The sequence below is a fragment of the Xiphias gladius genome, chromosome 7 (genome assembly GCF_016859285.1).
Source record: "Xiphias gladius isolate SHS-SW01 ecotype Sanya breed wild chromosome 7, ASM1685928v1, whole genome shotgun sequence".
Classification (NCBI taxonomy): domain Eukaryota; kingdom Metazoa; phylum Chordata; class Actinopteri; order Istiophoriformes; family Xiphiidae; genus Xiphias; species Xiphias gladius.
Window position 1 is genome coordinate 29,328,130 of NC_053406.1, and position 19,355 is coordinate 29,347,484.

Here is a 19,355-nt window from a genome sequence, read left to right on the forward strand (position 1 = left end):
CTGATTGAGTAGATAGAGAGGAAGATGGAGATGAAACAGACACAAGCTGGATTCATCTTGTGAGTCATGATGTATTGAATTAGACAGGCTGAAAAGAAAAGGGCAGCAGTTTCCTCAGTGCAACAGAAATCTTTTGGCACTTACTCGAAGCATGAACTGTTTTATTTTTAATTTTTAAAAATTTTTTGGTCAATAATAAATAAAGAAGGACGTCGTGTGCCATGGGTAGCCCAGAGAACTGGCTTGGGGATTTTAATTTTGTCTCTGTAAAATACCAGTCTTCCAGAAAACGTCACTATTATGATTAAACTGCTGAATTGACTCATTACATAACTTCTGCTCGGTCTATTAGAATTTTCACAAGTGTGTTTCTCCGTTTCCTTGCTTTCATAAATGTCAGAGTTACATCACAGAGTGTATTCCCAAAATGGACATAAACTAGGGCAAACTGACTGAGGCAGTGACACTGGTTCGGTTTGACAGCGAGTACAGCTGTGAGCATAATCAGGGCCCAGTTTGTCCGGTGGACCGGTGAAGCGTGTGCTGATCTTATCACGTGTCGTATCTACAGTCAGTCAACCTCCAAACAACCAGGGCTTTGGAAGGACTAGTAGCTGCTCATTTAATCGGTTGTCTTTCCAGCCGGTTCAGTCCGAATTCAGGTATTTCAGCAGCACTGACACGTTTTTCACTGAGGTGACGAAGGGCCTCCTCCTCCTCCCGCTCGCTTTAGAGTGCGATTTCCACCTACACTTTTTCTAGATGGTTAGACAACTATTCTGGCATTTGCTCAACCTGCTCTTGCTTGGTTTAAATCTTGTTTTTAGACATATTAGCGGCACGGCCCTAGGAAACGGCAGTGTCAGTCTGTCGGTCCACCGCTTTGGTCCAGAACGAAATACGATTCAGAAATGATTGGACGGATTGCCGTAAAATTTGGTTTAGATTTATTCATGATCCCCCAGAAGGATGAATGTCAGCAGCTTTGGTGATCCACTCTGCCTTTGTTCAACATCTGTAATGTAAGAAACATCTGATTTCCACACAAAGAAAAATAAAAAACATGCATCCTGACGATAGTTCAGCTATAAAATCCTAAGTAGTTTCAGTAGTTCAGCCGACTTTGCATGTATTTAGCACTGGAGCCGAGGCCTCTGGAGCAGTTCTCTGTATTCATTTGAGTTGTAGTTTGGATGTTTTGAGAAAAGACTTCTAAGTTTAAAGTTTGTATCCTGTGATGCAGTTATTTTTCTTTCTGTGTACAACGACAAAAAAAGTCAGATTTGACTCAGGGTCCCTTAACTGATCACCTGGAATCATCGGTGGTTATGGGGCAGCCCTGGTTGAGTGACGGAAATGTATCCAAAGCGCTTCACAATTGTCCTACACTCACACACCAATGGCAGTGAGCTACCATGCAAGGGGCCGGGAGGTGGAAGGGAGCAGTTTGCAGTTCAGTGACTGTGTTTACGTGCTCTTCAGTAACCAGGCTGCAGTCATTTACTGTAATTTTTTAACTGTCATGTACACGAGAAACCCGGTTTCCGTAATGGGGACAGGGGATTAGAGAAACCTAATTTCCCCAGGTAGACTTCTCTCGGAGAACGCAGATTCCTGTGCCTCGCTTACGTGTGACTCGGTTTCTAATTGGCCTTTCCCAAGCGTACATGTGCATGACAAAAGATCGCAGCAGTGGAGGCGGGCGGCTGTGTGTTACTACACTGCATGTAAACGCGTTTCCCGACTGCTCTGAGTAACCTGGTGCTTTTGCGGGTCGAGCATGTAAACGAGCCGAGTGTCTTGCTTAAGGACACTTCCCCATGCGGCTAGGAGGGGCTGGGGATCGAGCTGCCAACCCCGCGGTTACTCCCACCTCCTCCCTCCACCCTCCGCCCTGTCTCCCGAGCCACTGAATCATTTGCACTCAATCAAGGCAGAGCAGACTGTCCAAATGATCTCAGTAGGAAGAGTACCAAATTGATTCTGCATTATGTATGTGTTTTTTTAACCAGCACAGATCCCCTGGAACACACTAACTCACATGAAATAAAACACACACACACACACACACACACACACACACATACTGTGGCCTCAGTTGGCCCCTGAAGGCAATATGCCGAGGCAGGGCTGGACAGATGGTTGTATGGAACAGTTGTCCCAGGGTGTGTGTGTGTGTGTGTGTGTGTGGGAGGGGTTCTGGGATGGGATGCCTTGCTTACAATAACCTGCATAATCAATGTGCTGCACACAAACACACACAGACAGCTAGTTAATCATACCCTGTGTGTGTGTGTGTGTGTGTGTGTGTCTTTGTGTGTGTGTGTGTGCGTGCGTGCGTGCGGGTACACGTTTAAGATGTCATGTTGTGAGATATTGTAGTAAAATTTAGCATGGGGAAATTTTGTCAGAATACAATAACATGGAGAGACGAAGAACCAAACTGTTGAACTGTGGTCCAGCTCCTGCTGTTCGTCTATAATAATTGGCTGTGTCTGACTTTTCGAGTATTCAGATTGGGATCAGGTTGCTTTTATCTGGACGGCTCCAAAAACCACATGGAAACTTGAACCACGTCCTGGTGGTTTGAAATCCAACTAAAGTGGGGTTTTTTAAATTTTTTTTTTTTTTTTTTTATAGAGATGTGGCTCAGTCTAGATCCAGTCAGACTTTAAACTAAATGTACTGTCGCTTACTAAGCAATACGGTCAGACAGCTGCTGCGCCTGCATGGAGCGCGGCCAAGTGACGTATATCAACCTCCTCAGTCTCAGGCTTTCACATCATGACTAAATGCTGCTTCGCTGTGTCGTTTGTTCGCCGTTTTGCTTCTGCATTGGTGAAATGCACCGTGTGTGAATACTGGAGAATGGTATTCACTTTTTGGCGGTTTTAGGTTGCATTCGTGGCCAACGTGTTCTAATCTATTCACAGAAGGGTACATAAGTATTTGGACAGTGACGCAATTTTCGTCATTTTGCCTCTGCACACCACCACATTGGATTTGACTCTCAGCTTTAATTCAAAGAGTTTAACAAAAATATCCCATTTACCGTTTCGGAATTACAGCCATTTTTATACATAGTCTCTCATTTTCAGAGGTTGAAAAGTAATTGGCCAAACCAACATAATTATAAACACAAGGATTATTTTTAATACTTAGATGAAAACCTTTGCAGTCAGCGACTGCCTGAAGTCTGGAACCCATGGTCATCCCCAAGTGCTGAGTTTCCTCCCTTGAGCTGCTTTCCCAGGTCTTTACTGCAGCTGCCTTCACTTGCTGCTGGTTCCTGGGTCTTTCTGCCCTCAGTTTTGTCTTAAGTAAATGGAAAAGTATGCTCAGTACGTGAAAAGCATCGCGCAAGCCTGGCCCCACTCGCTCACGAGTCGTCCTGCAACATGGAGGGTAACAAGGCGCCGGTCCATACTGTCGCAGATGATTGTAATTGTGCTGTATTTTAATCAGTCTGTTGTTGTTGTTGTTGTTGTTGCTGAAAACAACGGAAGGATCATTTTCAATATGGCAGCATTCCCCATATCTAGGCTCTCCCCGGGCGCCCAGGTAGACAAAACGACTCTCCTCCTCTGAACTGCAGGAGTGTCTGTAGGCACATCAGTCACACGTCCCGCCACCCATCACCACAAGTCAGTTCTCCGCCTGTGGGAAACAACTTGTGGTAAACACCTGATAGGCCTATTTTTATTAAGCGTGGGCTATTTATTTTCTATACATCTTCATGTACATGTTTTGTAGCCGTACCCTGTCTCTGCACTTTATTCTCATCACAGTCTGTTTTAATAAAAGTGCTTGTGACATCTCACATGTGGCTTTGACTTACAACTGAACATTTATCCTGCTCCGTAGAAAATAACAACATATATATTTGTGAATCGCCATATGATTTTAGGTTTATATCACCCCGACCTAGTGTGTGTGTGTGTGTGTGTGTGTGTGTGTGTGTGTGTGTGTGTGTGTGTGTGTGTGTGTGTGTGTGTGTACACACATCACCTGCTAAGATACAGTCTGGTATTTGGACATGCACTCTCTTTCACTTCATCCACTGTCTTTCTTTCCCTGCTTCACTCTTTTCTTTGTTTATTTTTCCTGTTCGTTTTCTTCTTTCTGTCTCTCCTTTTATTCACTTATTTTCTTTACCTCCTCCTGTCACTCTTCTCACTCTCTCTCTTTTTCTCTAGGTCTCTTGCCCCATGCTTATCAGGCTTGTCATGTCCTTCGTTCGTGCAGAAGAAAAAACATCCGCCCCTTCTTTATTTTGTGTTTGGCCACGTCCTCCTCTTCAAAATTACCATCTGTCTCTTTACCACACACAAACACACACACATACACACACACACCCTGATTGCCACCTGACAAAAGACTCTCAAGGTTTGTGCTGAACAGCCTCAAAACACACTCCCCGCTTCTCAGATGTGATGGATAACTAATGAAAGTATAGTGTGTGATAGAGGGGGTGGTGGTACTTTTGGTAAAATGGTAAAATGTTTCTATAAATGTTGACCAGCAAAACATCTGTTGAGGATGAGGCTTGTGTTATTCTGTGGGGTTTTTTATGTTGACCAATCCCACGAAAGGAGCAGGACCGACACTGTGTTCATCCGTCTCTCAATACTTTCTGGTTTCCCTGCCCTCGCTGTGTCTCTCTTATTGAGAGAAATTAGACTCAAATGTGTACATTGATTTGGGCGTAATTTTGGGTACTCGCAAATGTGTTTTCCGGTCCACACACACATACCAAGCAATTTTGAACACCTTGAAAAACGGTTTTACAAATGCACACCATGAGTAAGTATTGATATTTTATGTGCAGATTTTTAACTTACACTTCACAGATCTGATCGTTTTCACAGTATCTATCTCCATACTTCCTGCCCCAAGTCCACTGATTCCTACTGATCCAAAAGTGGCCAGAAGGCTCAGTAATTTACTCAAGCAGCTCGGCACTAACCGTTTTTAGCAAACATTACTCAAAGAGGAGGAAATGAGCATTTGTTGGGGACTGTTTTCAGCGGTGGATCAATCCACATTTGGTGCTCTAGTGATCATTACTAGCAGCGGGACGGTGTATGTGGGACTGAGTCAAAATAAACTGCAGTGTGTAAGTGTGTGTGTGTGTGTGTGTGTGTTCGTGTTAATGAAGGAACACGTCGCCCAGTGCAACAGTGTGGCTCATTGATGTGTTTTTAATAGTTTTTGGACAACAATGGAGCTCTGTGGCACAGGGGAATGCGATATATCAGGCTTTACATACCCACACGATACTCGGTGGTAGTATGCGTTCCTTGTTGGCGTCGGGCCTTTTCATGGGATTTGTTGACAGTACTTGAATTCAGAAGAGCAGTCAGGATGTACAGTGTAAACCAGGGACTCTCCCGAGGTTGGAACTTCAAAGACCCAAATTATAGTGGGTGTGGTTGAGAAGTGTGTGTGTGTGTCTGTGCGTGAGAGGGAGAGAGAGAGAGTGTGCATTTGAACTTGAAAATAGATTCTGTGTGAGGTTCTGTGTTGCGTGGGGATTTGCACATGTATCTTATACCGTATATGTGTGCGCATTCTGTGAAGTCTGGGCTGTGAAATATGTTAAAATATACATTTGAAGTCTGGGCCCAGGGGTTCGTCTCCTTACCGTGACAGACGAGACAAATTTGATCTGTCCTCATCACTCTCTCAAACTTGTTCAGTCTTTCTGCTGTTTATTTCTTTACTCCACTCTGCTGTTATGGGGCTTTCAGAGCTCGTTTTATCCCTCTTTTGTTCCTTTGTTGTGTTTTTGGCCACCAGGCCGCAGTAACGTCACCATCTCTTCTTTCATCTGTCTCTCCCTCTTTTTCCCTGTGTCTTCCTGTTTATGTGTCTTATTTATCTCCTCCTGCACCACACATACGCAGAGAGGGATAGAGGTTGTTATTGGCGTGTGTGTTCTGAGCGTCTGTTAGTCTGTGTGTGTGTGTGTGTGTGTGTGTGTGTGTGTGTGTGTGTGTGTGTGTGTGTGTGTGTGTGTGTTAACAGCAGGAGCTCCAGAAGCAGGCTCTGTAGCCTTGCCATGCCTAGAAACACTTAGCTCTCCTGGGCTACAAGTGGGGTGGATCCCCCCCTTCTGGGTCTGCAAGCTAAGCTAGATGTTCAAGAGGATGGAGGCAGAGAGGGAGCCAGCCTGGTTGGGGCAAGTTTGTGTGTTTGCGTCTGTGCGTGTGTGTGTGTGTGTGTGTGTGTGTGTGTGTGTGTGTGTGTGTGTGTGTGTCTGTCTTCCAGTAAATGTGCCAGCAGAGGCTGACAAGGCGTTTCCAGGCAGTGCTGACACTTAATTGCAACTATCTCTTGAGGTGTGTGTGTGTGTGTGTGTGTGTGTGTGTGTGTGTGTGTGTGTGTGTGTGTGTGTGTGTGTGTGTGTGTGTGTGTGTGTGTGTGTGTGTGTGTGCACGCATAATTTAAGTCTCTGTACATGGACACGAACTCATATGTGTCTATATAGAAGAATATTTGTAAATATTATCTCCTTTTGATGCAGTTTCCTTGTGTTTTGCAAGGAATATAAAGAGGGATGGAGATGAAGAGCGAGCGAGGTTGGTTGAGAACAGAGTGAGTGACAGAGGTGAGAGAGTGCGTCCGTCGTTTTCCCGACCCAGTTCAGATGAAACCACACCCGCTCGCGTACGACGAAAGCCTCGACGGAACGCCAGCAGCCCTGACCCCAACCAGTGCGGAGTTGGGCCTGGTTTCGTCTGCCCTGGGTTTGGGGGGAAATGGATTCTGTTGAATCTGCCTATTGATAGGAGACGGAGTTTTGAAGCCCCGGAAACATTTCAGAGAGACGTAATCCCGGCAGCTGTCACATGTTCTTCCAGAGACTTGATATCAGGTCCTGAAGGCTGCTACTGAGCAGTTGTGAGGAAGACTGAAATATGAACTAAGTGATTCTCCATTTTAAAGCTGCAGTAATCAGTGTTTTTACAGTAATTATGGATCAAATGACTGTAATGGCGAAGCGGTTGCCCAAAGTGGAAAAACACAGAATTATCACCTGACTCTGCAGTGCCCCTCGGCTCTGTTTCTGGCCCTTACCTGATCTTTAATCAACCCCACGTATGTCAGTGATCAATATCCGATCTGATCCGTGCACATTTGAATGAATCGGTAGCGGCCGAAACCAACGCGCTCGAATATCGACCCTGCTACAGTATTTTGTCCACCCCGGCCTGCTGGTGGCACAGCGCTGTTCTCCTTCACCACAGCCTACAGTGCAGCTTTTTCCTCCCATTGCTACCTTTATTTGACAGCAGTGGTAGAGCTGTGGATGTTGCACCAGCTCAACATACTCTGAGTTTGACAGACGGAAAAAGCGGACTTGCTAAACGCTACTAAATACGCTATCTCTCATCTGTCCGTCTCATTAGCAAAGAGCAGTGTAGAAAACATTCAGGTGGCCTCTTATCAGAAAACGCAGCTTTAAACTCTGGCTCAGATTCAGGTGTTAGATTTAACTAACAAGCGGATTCAGAGCTCCAGGGAGTCTCGGTTTATCCGGCTGAACATTCAGAATAATGTGGATGAGACAAACTGCTCAGGCACGATTCACTGTGAGGAGGAGCGTAGGAAAGGAAGGAGGGAGCGAGGATAGATGGAGAGAGAGGGAAAACGTGGGTAAGACCAAGCGTGCAGGAAGTGAGCTCTGCGTTTGCAGAGAGAGATGGATGAAGTGAAGATGAAAAAGAGGAGAGAGGAGAGTGAGAAATCTGTTGGCTGGAGAAATGGATGGGTCGGCCATGACAGCACCGACAATTTGTGACTCATCGAGACACAATGTAATCATCCTCTGTGTGTGTGGGTGGGTGGGTTTGGGTGTGTGCGTTGTAACCCTACATATGGTATAAGCTTTCTGCTACCGTGATATTTTCTCATTACTCAGACAGACAGTCACGGTGCTCACACTACCCTCACAGGCCAGAGAAAAAGACTAAGAAAGCGTATGCGTGTGTCGGAGACATTACATCCCGTATAAGGTGAACGAATCAAACACAGAGCGGTCTCAGCGTCGGTGTGATGGTCGGCATTTAACAAAAGCTGAGCCATGTCCTTCATGTCCATTTGTCCTGTAACCTGTATTTGTCCGTAATATCGGGCAGACTGCAGGAAAAGTTTAAGTTGAAGATCATAATAAAATGGAGAGTAGAATAAAAAAAACCCAACTCATTCTCAACCTCATCAGAATCCACACAGGTGGCACTGTCTGCCCCGTTTCCTCTGACCGGAGGACAATAGCACCCCGCTCAGCAAACGAAGCCGCGCTCCACGGCTCGCAGGCGGCTAGCGGAGGGGCATCGTCGAAAGAGGTGCCTGTTTGGATTTCAGCCGGCAGAAATTTTGTCGACATGTCCAAAGAATGCGATCGATTATCCAGTGTAGTCGTTTCCTCGTCCTCCTGATCTGACAAAACGAGCGAGGAAGGGGTGGGTGGAGGTGAACATTCCTCTATATCTCTTCAGCCTCATATCGCTGTAATACGCTCAACCCTGAACCGTCCAATCACATGTCGGGGATTTGATTTAAAACGCTCTGGTAACTAAACCTCATCCGCATATTTCGCTTCACTCAAAAATGAATAATAAAGACACTAACTTTCGTTTCACTGTGACTTTAGTCCTTTTCCTTTTTTCTCTGTTGTCGTTTGGCTTTTTCCTGTTTTCTTGCATCATTATGTTGCCTTTCCACGATGTGTGGGATCGTGTCACATTGCCATGTTGCCTGGTTGCGTTGCTTTGACGTGTTGCGTGGTGTTACATCGTCTGATGTTGTATCCTGTCAGCTTATATTCAGCTGCGTTATGTGTTGTTTTGGTACGTTTTTTTTTTTTTTTGTGTTGTATAATAACACACACGCCACCTCTTCTCGTTTGGTTGATATAGCGTGTCTGTGTCTGTGTGTGTGTGTGTGGTTGTGTGTGTATATCCGGCGACACAGTAAACAGCTGTGTGTCTTTTGCGTTCAGGGATTCGTTTTGCTTTTCCTGCTGCCTGTTCATTTTTTTTACAGACAGACTGCACCTGAGGGCACAATCCTTGCCTGTGCAGCCATTTGCACCATTTTACTTGACAGTTTTTCACAGTGCCCTCTGTTTTAAATGGTCTCTCCCATTAGGGCCCGACGGAGACGGGATTTTTGAGGCCAGTTCCGATTTTGATATTTGAGTTTACAAAATGATAACGATACATTGGCCAATTATCAGCCAGTAACGTAAACGAATAGATTTATTAAGGATTTGGGACTTTTGTGAAGAACGGGGACTAAGATAGGCAGCGAGCAGGAAATTTCACAGCGTAGAAATGAACTCGTCAGTGCTCTGTGGTGGACAAACTATGTAATGGAGACGCTGTTTCTAAATAACTGTATGACATTTCTCGTTACCCATCAGCTGACCTGTACACAGATTCTGATATATCTGCAGTAAGCTAATATTGGCCAATAGACCAGCCCAGGTAATTTATTGGTGTAGCTCTAGTCTTCAGAGTATGGACCTGCATGTTCAGGACAAAGTGTCTGTCTGGGAAAACCCTCAGACTGTCGTGAAACTCACTTTAGTCATCCTCTGGTGATCCATTTTAGAAAATCAATTAATGTGTGTGTGTGTGTGTTTTTGTCGTGTAGCAGACAGTGTGTGGGTTTGTTTGATTACAGGGCTCTGCTGAAACTGACAGGACTTTCTGAAATATGAGACCTCTGCTATCTCATCCCCACAGTCTAGGAATGTGTGTGTGTGTGTGTGTGTGTGTGTGTGTGTGTGTGTGTGTGTGTGTGTGTGTGTGTGTGTGTGTGTGTGTGTGTGTGCTTGACCTGTGCCTGTGAATGTGTGTTTTAGATCAACAGACAACAAAGGGACCATCACTTCCCTCTAAACAGTGACTGTTTGTGTCATAGCTCACCACCTCTTGACGTTTGGGTGATATACAGTGTGTGTGTGTGTGTGTGTGTGTGTGTGTGTGTGTGTGTGTGTGTGTGTGCGCGTGTGTGTGTGTGTGTGTGTGTGTGTGTGTGTGTGTGTGTGTGTAAATCTGGCAGACACAATAAACAGCTGTGAGTGTTTGTGTGTCAGAGATTGGTTTTAGTTTCCTGTTGCCTTTTCAGAACCTCTGTGTGTGTGTGTGTGTGTGTGTGTGTGTGTATTTGTCTGCCATAATTCCCACTTCCTCATGTGACTCACCTGGTGACGTCACACCGTGACATCACCATCTCTGAGAGGTAGGGTTGGTCAAAAGGCCGAAGGAGCCTCACACGTCCAACAGTACATCCAACGTTTTCTCTTCATACAGAGTGATTTTTTTTTGTGGAACCACTAGAAGCTGAGAATGTTTGTCTGCCTCTGTTAAGGTAAGAACTCGTCAGTTTTTAGGTATTTAAAATAAAAACCGTTTGTTTGTAAACGGATTTATTTAGGCTGAAACTGTGAGCTGAGCCTTTACCTGATCAAACCACGCGATTAAAATTAATTTCTGCGCGTTATTTTTTTCTTGGGTGTGTATTCATATTTAGGGTTTATCTTATTTTTCAAACGAGTTCTAAAAGAACAGAAAAGTACCGATTTCACCGTACAGTGCAGCTAATCTCTGTACTAATAATAATAATATATTAAGTTTTGACGAGACTTTTTAACCCTGAAACCAAACTCGTTTTTTTTTGTTCTTAAATCTTTATTTTGTTTACACAATAAAAACATCAAGGTAAAGGAGAAACGGTGATTAGAGCATAGATGGAAATGTGCAGGGTGGAAGGAGCCAAAAGGCTTTTACACCACAAAACATTTTGATCAATTATAATCCTAAACTACAAAGACCGACCAAGCAAAACTATCAAAAGCAGATAAAAGAAATGATTAAAGTCACCGAAGACTAATACATCTGTTAAAACTGATTAACTGTTACTTTTGAATGTTGATTATATTTAAAGCCTTTTCTATTGTTAGCCACCAGTCCTCTGAGGGAGAAACTGAGGCTTTGTTTTGTTTTTTGTTTTTCATTTTCCTCTTTCCTGTTGTCCTATTTATTTATTTTTTCAGATGTTATCCAGCCCGCGGGGCTGAACAGGCATCATGTGCACGATGCTATCACGCCCCTGCAAACTGAGCAGCTGCTGATCAGAACTCAGCCTGGTGGGAGGTTGTTATTACCGCTGAAGTTGTAAACTGGTCATGTATTTGTAAGTTTTTGTGAGAAAAGAGACACAGTGAGAGTTGAGTTTGGCCGGTTTAATTTGGCTGTTGACTGAAGCACAACTACGCAGAGACAAGTAAGTCATAGAAGTTCTGCTGGTGATCTCTTTATTCTTTTGCTTCGTGCTGTAAAACACTTTCTCACAGCGCTCTCAAATATTAAAGGGGGCACTGATTTTACACATGAAGGTGTTTTTGGTTTGGTGTTTTTGTTGAGCGCTGCTAAGATTGAATGGGTTGTGTTATGCCCTCTGTAGCAGCGGGGGAGCTTTGGGAAGTCCAGAGAATAACCCCGGGAATATTGCCAGAGGTCATCTCAGCTTCGTAAGTCTGAAGAAAGATGCTGTTGAGTTGCACAGTGGGGAACTGTAGGAACCTTGGGCTTCCCGGAGCTGGACCAATACTAGGGACTAAAGAATATCTCAAGGCATTTCTACAATGATGGCTTGTTTGCTCTGGTTCACATCAGTGAATTAGGTGGTAAATTTGTTGCATTTTCCACTTGGTCGGGTTTTTCTTTGACACAGGAAAAAATCCAAGTGGATGGAAGCGAAAGTAAACACAGAAAGTCCTGAAGAAGCTCCTACCTGCCCAGATATCAAGAAGGCGGCGTACTTCAGTGTTGGTCCGGGTCAACCTGGATTAAATCTCCGGCTAGCTGTTACCAACTGTTGGTTTCATGCATCGGCATCCCAGCACGCGACGCCATCTAGCTCAAACTGAGCACGCCTTGTGGTCGGGTCGGATCACACTCCCACCACAGACAAACCGCTCCAGAATTTGTTCGTGACCAGACCGAGACCACTTCCCTTAAAGGGACGATTGTTTTGGTCTGCACCCGAGCATGATTTCTGTGTTCAGATCAGCCCAAATGAATTGAACCAAGGGGGAAAATTATCCAGAGTCTGATCACACTGGACCAAACAACGCAGGTTGTTTACTTTTTGAAGCGTCTCTGGCAAATCTGTGTTTGTTTTATGTGGACGACCAGTGGGGTTTGATATGGGACATTCAGGGAGTATCAGCCTATTTTACAGATATTTGATTTTTACAGAAAAACAGCAGAATGAGCTTTTTCAAAGGACTGAGGACACTCATGAATACAAGGGTAGAGCTGGCGCTGCTGACCTGTGCATTCACAGGTGTTATTACATAGAACAGGTTAACCTCTTCACAGTAAAAGTATCTCAACCTGGCTTTTGTAAAACTTAAGGATAGAAACAGAATTTAGAAAACGTCACATTTAGTTTAGTCTCTCAGTGTCAGTTTTGAACCCATGGCATATTTTAAATTCAGTTGTAGTGAATAAGTCAGTTGATTTTATTGATTAAGAGATTATAATAAACCAGAGGCTGTCCTCATAGAAGAAGGTATGGCCAAGGTGGAGGCACAGAACACCTCAAAACCCCGCAGGGCGCTGCTCCCTCCTCTGTTCACGAAACCGTAGCTGCTGAAAACACCTGCAGTGAACTGATACTTTCGGGACTTTGTGTGCTGTCAGTTAAAGTATGCTTTAAAAATCAAACTCTTTATGGGGATTAGTTTATCGCTGATGAATAATCAACATCCTTAGTATGAGTGTGTGTGTGTGTGTGTTGTTTTATTCTGTGAAGCCCTGAGCCAAATAAACTCTCCTTCTGCATCAAGTGTAAATTCAATTCCTTTACACTGTTTTCTTAATGTTTTTCCTGCAGGTCAGTTTAACAATAAAAGTCAACAATAACACTGTTTTTGTTCCATTTGAATTTTCACCAGTATCAAATATCTTTATATTTGAGGGATTTTTCCCTTTGTTGTTATTAATAAATAGAAGCCAAGGCAAGTGTATGCGTATAGCACCTTTCAACAACGAGGCACTTCAACGCGCTGCACATAAGAAATAACAGGCATTCGGACACAATGTAAAAGAAACACGACGTTAAAAAAGGACAATATAAATAGGATTTGAAAAGAGTCAAATAAAATAGAAGGTAAATATAAAATAAAATAGAATAAGCCAGATTAAGACATTCATATTGGAGATGGATGACACTCTCTGACACATGCTATTAATCAGTAACTCATTATTTTAACCGCTGTGTCTTCTGAATCCTCGCCTGTGATTGGTTGACTTTCCCTCCTCTCAACCTGCCCTCTCTCTGATTGGTGTGTCTTTTCGTGCAGGAGCGGCCGGCTGCAGGTTAGCTGAAGATGTCTGATAATGGGGAGGTCGAGGACAAGCCCCCAGCTCCACCCATGAGGAACACCAGCACCATGATTGGCTCCTGCAACAAGGACCCCGCCCCCGTCAACCACGGCTCCAAGCCCCTCCCACCAAACCCGGAGGACAAGAAGAAGAAAGATCGCTCGATCCGATTCATCTTGACCGGAGGAGGCGACAAGAGTGAGTACTGAGACCACTGTGGGACCGTTCTCCTTTTAAAAAAAATTATAAACCTGAAGTCGTAACCGTTTCCTCTCCCACACCAGCTGCTGACACTCACATTGCCCTTGAGCAAAGCACTTCAAACAAGCATGGGTTTGCGTATAGAGACACAAAACCATGCTTCTACCCTAACCTGTAAATGTCTTGACAGTTGTCTGTGTCGCCGTAACGCAAGAAGCCAATATGTGACCCTGTACGTCACTGTGGACATTTGCCGGCTCCCAAAAATCTTTTACCTGGTGGAAACGAAAGCAGCAAAATATCCCAGTGAAGGATGCGAAAAGTTAAAATAGACTTGTATACTGTAGGATGGATTTGGAGATTATAAAGTAATGTAGTTCCTCTTTGAAAGGTCTTTCTGTGATACCTGTCATGTTGGCAATCGGCCACAACACAGACCACGAAAATCCGACATCTTGGTGAAAGAGAGGCTCATATTTTTGCCATTTGCAGTGGAGGAATACAGCTAACCTGAAACTGTAAAATCGTGTTTACAATTTTATCTATCGTTTATTTGGCTCCCCATAGTCCTCCAGAAAAAAACATACACCAGACTTCAGAGAAAAAAATTCAAATTCATAGTAAATGATCCGGATCTGCCCCAACATTTATTGGGTTCGTCCCCGGTCCATTCCACATCCCTCCACCAAGTTCGGTACAAATCAGTTCGGCAACTTTTTTGTATAATCCCGCTGTCAAACAAACCAGCAAACAGACGCGGGTGAAAACGTGAGCTCCTGGGCGGAGGTAGCTAGAATGGCACTCAGCAGAGCGCTTACCTCCACCACTCTTGCACCATAAGGCCGCGATAAAACGCCACATCATTAACAGCCTGGATACACCAGGGAGCTGCGAGGCCGGGTGCAGCTGTCACACTATAATCTACAATTACAATATACATTTTTTTTTTTTTTTTTTGCCTGATTTCATCCAGGAAAAGCTTTGCTGAGCAGGCACGCTCTTCCTCATCAGCGCCTTGCTTCACAGTTACAGTTTTTACTTTCCTGGTCCAGCCACTTACACTCAGCTTTTTAAACTCGGCTCTACACCGACTTGCCTCAGCTTTCGTCAGGATACCCTGCACTCTGTCAGCCTCAGTTGGGCGTGGGCTCAGCTGTCCATCGACTTTAGCAGGCTGACAAAGGCACGCCTGTTAACACACATTCGCTTCTCATGGTGGAGATAAACAGTAGGATCCTAAACGGACTTCAGGGAACCTGAGAGTAGGTGCGGTGACTTCTGCTGCAGATCAGCCGATAGCAGCTCTGACACAATAAGGCCAGATGGATGTAAACTGTACCACGATGCTCTGATGCACAGGGGGGAGGCTGTGTATCACACTGAGCGTGTCTGATTCACTGTGTTTACTGACTATTGATGGAGCTGCGTCATGATAATTAAATCCTGATGTCTTGGATGATCTCTCAGCCGCTGATCTAATTTTCGATCAGCGTGGGATTTATCTGCTCACGGCCAAGTCAAACAAAGAAGTCAGCCAATAACTGGCCTTTTTTCATCACGCTGGGAGCATCCACGATCTGACTTCACGCCGCACGCGGTGCAAGTAGTTTCCGACACAGCGGCAGGTCATAGTCAAAGGAGCGGGTTACCTGGCTGAGAAGCTGGAGGTGTGCAGCCTGTCACCTGCGGCTCTTCCTCCGACCGCTCACTGTGGCTGCTCCCGACTCCCTGCTCTTCAGCTTTGCGGAGAAACTTTTGATGAACGGTCGCTTATTGACAACAACACTGTGTTTCCTGTTACTGCTTCATGATAAGAGCCACCCTGTGTTTTGCCAGTTGAAATCTTTTAATGTGAAGCCGCAGCGGTAGGGAATGTTGGGTTTGCATTAGCAGCAATTCAATCCACCTCTGATATGGCTGTAGGAGAGCTAACAGTAAGCGGTGAGGCTGATGGCAACGAGATCGAATGAAAGAAATGATATGTGAACTGGGACAATTTGAATCCTGTGTGGAAAAGAGATACATACAGAGAGGCAGTTACAAAATGTAAAGATAAATACACTGAATGGCTACGGCCTGAAAGAGATTTATTTATTTATTTTTCATCTGTCCACATCCACAAGGGTCAGCCTAAAATTTATGACCATGTCCAACACAATCACGTATCCAGACACCCGATGCAGTGTAAACAGAACTGCCCTTTACTCTGGTTTTACAAAGGTAAAAACACGATTTAATAAACCTTTCCAGAACAGTTGTCTGTCACAGCCAACTTCTAAACAGCAGTAGCTTTTTCTGAGACAGAAGAAAGAACACTGGTATCAGTATTTGGTATTCGGTGATAATCAGGAACCGCTAAGCAGCAGGAAAAAATAGCTGTGACCTATGTTTTTTTTTCCTACTCTAAAAGAGAAAAGAATTAAATACACAGAATTAAGACAATTCCTATGTTAGTTATTACTGCATTAAATCCTGTGGCAGCCTTTGAAGTCAGTGTGTAGAAGACTGAAGAGAGTGAACACTCGTCTTCCGTCAGACATTGTTTTTCACAGGTCGCGTCCTACTCTGACCATTAGCTTGTTGTTATTTTTTACTGTAGAGACACAATTTCACAATTTCAGCTGGTGTAGACGAAAAAAAAAAAGTTCTGATTGTAAAATGCCAATTTATAATCAATGAAATCCACCTGAATAAGACAGGTGAGGACATTAATCAACACACACACACACACACACTCAGCTGGATACAGCTGGATTCGCTGGTGGTAATTAAAAGCTCATTGGCTGTTTAGTGCTTATCAAATCCCTAATGGAGGTTGATATTTGACCCTGACCTTTGACCTCAACAGCTGCTTGTTTTGCAGTTCACACGGGGACAGACGTTACTCTTCAAGCATCATAAAGCTCCACATTGTGAATCATGTTGATGGATCGTTTGTCAAAAAAAACAACCTCCGTTTTTTTTTTTGTCTTTTTCTGTAACCAAGGGTTTTTAGCTGAAGAACTTTATGAAAAACATTTGATTCTTGGTGACAACTTCTCATTTTGAAACGAGAAATTGAAAAAGACCTACATATAAAAAAAGGTCCTCATACTGACAAAAATCTTGGGATTGTTTATGACCATATGCAACGGTGAGAAAAGTGAGATCATGGGAAAAATGGGATCGAAGTCAACATTTTGATCAAGATACAATCATCGGTGCAACCAACGCACCATGTAACCTCCCGAGGCTTAAACAGGAAACCGGACAACCAGCAATGACCATTCACAAGAAGGCTATTGAGAGGCTTGACTAGTTGAGTTGAGGCTGTCTGAAAATGTCGAGGCTTAAGATAAATACGACCTTAGGTTTGGTATTTATGACTGAACAGAATCATCACTGCTTGATGGCTTCGGTTTATTTTATAGGTTTTTTCAGGAATTAAAGACGAAAATAAAACTTAGGTTCCGGTCACTTGAATGAGTTGTTTTAAAAAAAATTAAAAAGAAAAAACCATAGAAAACACTTGAGACTACTAAAGCACATGAAGTCTTCATTCAGTCGCTCATCAAATTATGACGGTGTCAAAGCGTTAATTCAGTAGCTCGTTGTTATCCTGTGTGACCTGACCTTCGGACCAACGTCCACACAGAGATAAAGGAACCAGCAGCGTATGAACAGCTGTTTCACACGTCTCACATCTCACGGCTGGCCTGCTCTAGACAATACATACACGCATGTCCCCTCGCGCTCGCACACACGCGGTTTCCGCCGTGACTGCTAGTGCTCAGATAGGAACCGTCCTTCAGCCAGGTGACAGTCCTCATTAATAGCATTTCATTCGGGACAAACTGGTGCGTGTTTCTTTTCCTTGTCTTTCTTTTGTTTTGTGTTTAATTGGTTCATTTTCCCGAAACACACCGTCATTATTTTCATCACCAGATGTAGCTGAGTGAGCTGCGTACTGCCAGATAGAGCTTCGAGCGTCCTGACAGACAGGTCTCATTCTTTATTTCCTCAGTTTGAGACCCTGACGTCTGGGAGGAGCTATCAGGGCGTTTGGCAACTGAAAATCAACATTGTATAAACAAAACAAAAACAAAAAAAGCCAGCAGCTGGTTAGCGTAGCTTAACATAAAGACTGGGAGCAGGGGGAAACAGCTAGCCTGGCTCTGTCCAAATGTAACAAAATCCGCCTTCCAGCACCTATAAAGCTCACTAGTTAACATGCTGCATGATTTGTTTAATCCGTAAAGAACCAAAATGTAAAAAGGAGGTCATGTGCCAGACTAGAGCTTGGAAGACAACAGTTGGGAGGCAACCCGTGGAGACCATACAAATAACACCTCAGTAATGTGTTGATGAAGTTCATTGGTGGTTCGAAGGCATTTGGAAAGAGCCAGGCTAGCTGGTGCCCCACATCCAGTCTTTATGCTAAGCTAAGCTAACCGACTGCTGGCTGTGTCCTAATGTGTAATGAACAGAAACGAGAGCGGTGTCCGTCTTCTCATCTAACCCTTCGGCAAAAAGCGAAGTAGTTGGTTTGGTTGCTCTACGTGTTGTGTACGTTCCTGTGCTGCTTTAGTGTTGAACTAAGGTGATTTTTCCACTGGTGGACAATAAAGTTGTAGTTTTTTTTTTAAATCTATACAATTTTATCTGGAATCAAAACTTGTAGATAATCAGTATGTATCAGTATCACCACACTCCTGTCGTGCTATTGGGCAGCCCGCCGACACCCCTGCCAGCTGCTGGTTCTGTAGTAAGAGATTCTCCGTGACGTTTTTTTTTTTTTTTTTTTTTTCCCAGCACAAGTACGTCTCTGGAGGCGCAAACATAGACACGTGTTTGTTGACAGACTGGCTCACTTGTACACTTCCAGAGACAGGGACAGATTGCCCATGATGCTTTGCGTGAAGCTTGTGGTCCTGCATCATTGTCGGTCGTCCCTGGGGACTCTCAGTCTGTGACTCTCAGCGGAGTTGTGATTTCCCAGAGGATCGCCGCGGTCGTTTCCAACATATGGCGTCTCCTTTGCCGTCTTTCTATTTCCTCATTCTTTGTGTTTTTCTTTCCGTTCTCATCTTCCTCTTTCTCGCCTCTATTTTCTAATATTGTCTTGTTTTTTTTTTCTTTGAGCTTTCCCTCTCTCTCCGCCTCTGTATTTCTTCCTCTTTTCCTTTTTACTATGTCTCTCTGGATTTCAAACCTTTTAGGAATTTGAATGAACCTGGATCACTCAGTTCTTCCTCTTCAAGGGCTTTTTTTAAAAGTCGCATTCAGGATTTTCTGTTGCACTCGGTTTAATTATTGAGTTGGTACAGCTGACATCTGGGCTACTCTTCTGCAGCCTTTAAAAGCCAAGGTAGCATCCCTTTGTTCCCATGCGTTTTTAGCCATGAACATTTATTCTAACAGAAAATGAATTCTTGAACAATCCTTTGTCCCAGAGGTTGAAAACTAGACTGTCCCACAATAGAGCAATTGAACAGGTAAAACCTGGCTTGTAAAGGCCACGGTGCGTTTATTTCTGTGCTCGGGTTTCCGGAGACAATCTGAAATTCCTGTCTGCTCTTTCTTCTTTCAGCCTATAAGAAAAAGGAGCGTCCGGAGATTTCTCTGCCGTCTGATTTTGAACACACCATCCATGTCGGCTTTGATGCTGTTACCGGGGAGTTTACCGTAAGTGTGTGTGTGTGTGTGTGTGGAGTTGTGTGTTTGTTCCCCTGTGTGTGGTAACAGTCTTAAATTCACTGAAAGTGTGTGTGT

At 44.1% G+C, this 19,355-nt stretch overlaps 1 protein-coding gene across 3 annotated transcripts in view; it reads left to right on the forward strand.

Annotated features, from left to right (window-relative positions):
* pak1 (p21 protein (Cdc42/Rac)-activated kinase 1) overlaps positions 1 to 19,355 on the forward strand; it is a 62,383-nt gene that overhangs the window by 22,636 nt on the left and 20,392 nt on the right. For all 3 annotated transcript variants that reach the window (XM_040131694.1, XM_040131696.1, XM_040131697.1), the window contains 2 exons: positions 13,382 to 13,601; positions 19,174 to 19,268. In XM_040131694.1, coding sequence (XP_039987628.1) covers positions 13,409 to 13,601; positions 19,174 to 19,268 — 288 coding nt within the window. In that variant the 5' untranslated portion in view covers positions 13,382 to 13,408. The remainder of the gene's footprint in view (positions 1 to 13,381; positions 13,602 to 19,173; positions 19,269 to 19,355) is intronic.